The sequence below is a fragment of the Chrysochloris asiatica genome, unplaced genomic scaffold (genome assembly GCF_000296735.1).
Source record: "Chrysochloris asiatica unplaced genomic scaffold, ChrAsi1.0 scaffold00061, whole genome shotgun sequence".
Classification (NCBI taxonomy): Eukaryota; Metazoa; Chordata; class Mammalia; order Afrosoricida; family Chrysochloridae; genus Chrysochloris; species Chrysochloris asiatica.
In genome coordinates this window covers 1-3,408 of record NW_006408579.1, presented here as the reverse complement: position 1 = coordinate 3,408, position 3,408 = coordinate 1, and the positions used below count along the sequence as shown (strand labels likewise).

Here is a 3,408-nt window from a genome sequence, read left to right as displayed (position 1 = left end):
TAACAATAGATGGGTAAGTCATGATCAGGGGTTTATCCCAAATAACTTATTCCTAATAATAGTTAACCAAAAGAAGTTTATAAATGATTTGTTTTTATAATGAAGAGTAAAATCTGCATGTTCATTAGTTAATTCTCATTCAACTGTATTGGGATATGCTTTGCTGAATGTAAGAAAGTTCGGTGAAATTGTTCTTAACCCTAGTAGGAGTTAATTTCTATAGGAATCTCAAGTTCTGATCTAAAGCATTACGACCTATTTCCTTATTGTGAGCCAATAATCTCTCCTTACATATTCAGGTCTCTCCTCTTCCCTCCCATCCCATCTGTGGTCCAAGCCAATTCTGGAAAGGCCTCCAAAGGAGTTCTCTGTGTCATTTGCACAGACTGTAGGAGGATCCTTTTTAGTTTTAAGACTCAGAAAGTGCCTCCCATACCTCCAAAAAAGAAAGGCACTTGTCCAAATATTCAAATATATCTGTCCTACTCTTAAATTGTCCTCTCCCTGTTTCCAGCTATAGACAACTGGAACTGCTATTAGTAAGTCAGGCACACATACTCCTCATTTGTTAAAGGGCTGGCTGTCCCCTCCACATTCTTCCACACCCCTCCAGGGATGGCAAGGAAACTCCCTCCATACCAGCCAAACAAAGCTTGCTCCTTGCGAATTCTCTTCAGGGTTCCTTTCTCTTTCGCTAGCTGCCTGTCCACCTCTGATTGCAGGGATTTTCATGTGTCCACGGGATCGCAAGAATCACCCCTCTCACGTTTCCGACAACCCTTGAGCACTAACAATATCTAGCCAGGCCCCCATTGGCACTGAAATCTCCAATGTTCCCGTGGTGATCTCCACCTTAAAGACCTTGGACTAGTTTGGGTCACACCCTGATTCCTGACACTAAGTTAGGGCAGGAACACAAGCCAGGCAGACTCTCTGCGTCATCAGCTGTTGCAAACCTGGTCGGCCTGAGAAGGCCTCTCGGAAACGCAGGCGCCGACCTGACCAAGCCGGCGCTGATCCCGGTCACTTCCTAAGTAGCAGAACGGGCATTTGCGCTCTGAGGCCGCCCGAGGCGACCCCGAAGCCCCCCGAGGCGACCCCGAAGCCCCCCGAGGGGCCAATAGACATTTGAACGACTAGCACTAGGCCTGGTAGGTGAAGGGAGGTGGGTGAAGGGCCGAATCTTGGACTGAAAGGAAAGGAGGGGCGACAGAGCTGGAACCCGAACGCCATAGCTTCAGTGACCCTCGCGGCCCCGGTGACTGAGTGACCATTAAAGGACTTGCAGAAGGGAGGAGTTGGGGATCGCTCCCCACTCACCTGGAAGCGGCTGCTGCCAAAGGCTTCAGCCCTCGCTTCCCAATTTAAGCCACGTCAGCTCGGGAATCCCGTACGCACCACCTACTACCGCCGCTCCCGCAGGGGACTCAACCACTAGCTGTCCAAACGGAGGAAAGCTGTAGAATACCAACCAATCAGAACTATCCTCAGGGCGTTACCAGGGAGACCGGGCACGCCTGGTTTGTAACTAATCCGTCAACAGTGACCGAAGCCAATCAACGCCTGGAGATCTCCGCTTCCTTAAAGAAACATCCAATGGACTCTAAAGAACGCATATGGGGCGAGGTCATCAACGATGATAGTTCCGGAAGAAGATCTGCAAAAGGACCGGAAATGTCAGGAGGGCGGGCGTTCCGGAAAAGGTCAGGTGTGTATGGTGTAGAGAAGGATGCTGATTTTTTTCTGATTCCTCTGCCAGGTTCGCTGTGACTGCCTCAGACCATCAGCGGGGCTTCTGTGGAGACATCGGACGGTGGGCCACCCTCATTTTAAAACAAACTGTGAGAAGGCAGTGGGAATACGTGTTCTGCTTTTAGAATTTTAAAATAATAAAGACGGAAAAAAGCTTGTTTGGGTATCTGCTATGACTTTTTGATTTTTACTGATGAAGAATAAGAACCAGAGAAGTGATCTGATGTCAAATGTTGTGTCAAACACAGAGACATACCGAAGTTGGAGTGGTGGTGGTGGTTATGTGCCTTGCAGTCCGTGGTTGTTGTTTTTGTTAGGTGCCATCGAGTCGGTACCGACTCATAGGGACCCAATGCACAACAGAATGAAACACTGCCAACCTCACAATTATTGCCACATTTGAGCCCACTGATGCTGCCCCTTGGCCAATTCATCTCGCTGGAGAGCTTCCTCTTTTTTTCTGACCCTCCACCCTATCAAACATGATATCCTTCTCCAGCGACTGGTCCCTCCTGACAATATGTCCAAAGTATGAGAAACCAAATTTGGCCATCCTGGCCTCCAAGGAGCATTCTGGCTGCACTTCTTCCAACACATGTGTGTGGAGTCGTTAGGACCGGAATCTGTGCTAAAGACATTGGAAAGGGAAAGAGAAAATAACAAAAGCTAGAAAGATGGCTCTTAGGAAGTGGCGCTTGGGTTGCATCTTGTTGATCTTAACAATCCCACACTGCTTAAAGAAATCCATCATGACGGTCATCTAGGGTCACATTGTCATTGAATCCTTGCACATAAATCTCACTGTTGTCAGAGTCTTCATTTGGATCTCCAGGTGGGCCTAAATCAAGATCTGGTCCTTCATCCCTGGGTCCACCAGGCTTATTGAAGCCACCTCGCTCTCCAGCACTGCCCATTGCACAGCCTCCTTCTCCCCGCCCACCTCTGGCTCATGCCTCCACGATCAAATCCCCTTCTTCCCTGCCCCAGTTATCAAGGCCTCTCATGCTCCGGTTCTCTTCTGGTCCGGAAAATCCTCCAGACTCCTGCCCATAAAAACCCATGCTACTGGGGTGCTCCTGTTGGAATGAACTCTGCTGCCCGCAGCTGCTGCTCTATTGGCTATATTGACTTGGAGCCTGGCTGTAGGATCCAGTCACGGGGTGGGAGAATAGTGATCAGCTGCTGCCCATAGCTGCTCGGCTGTCCACAGGTGTTCTGCTGAGAGTAACTGCTCTGATCCTAGCCAGTTGGCTGTGAAGAGAACTAGCTGGTAGGAGGATAGGATGGAGGTGCAGTGACTTGGCTGCATGGGGTAGCTCCCAGGACTCTGGGGATAACTGTAGATACTCTGTCCATACTCCATGCTGGCCTGCTTCTCACCTCCTGTGCTAGGCTGAGGCTGACTAGTCTCAGCGGGTTTGCAGGTGCAGTGGCTGCTGGCTGCTGCCCATATGTTGGATAGACAGATTGAGTGCTGAGGGCAGACGGAGCTGCATAGGAGGCCTGGGTGGTGGTCACTGGAGCAGCAGTGGTATCGTCATAAGCACCAGTGCCACAGCCCTGGACAGGCTGGCTGGAGGCCTGTGGAGCAGCCGCAGTGCTAGAACCAATAGGAGGCTGTCCATAAGCAGTTGCAGTGGTCTGAGCCTGGGTAGA

At 50.2% G+C, this 3,408-nt stretch overlaps 1 protein-coding gene across 1 annotated transcript in view; it reads right to left on the bottom strand.

The window, feature by feature from the left end:
* The window catches only part of GOLGB1 (golgin B1), a gene marked incomplete at its 5' end in the record, with an annotated part of 115,439 nt that extends 112,087 nt beyond the window's left edge, over positions 1 to 3,352 (bottom strand). The window contains one exon of the mRNA XM_006864196.1: positions 3,133 to 3,352. Coding sequence (XP_006864258.1) covers positions 3,133 to 3,352 — 220 coding nt within the window. The remainder of the gene's footprint in view (positions 1 to 3,132) is intronic.
* Positions 3,353 to 3,408: the final 56 nt, after the last annotated feature.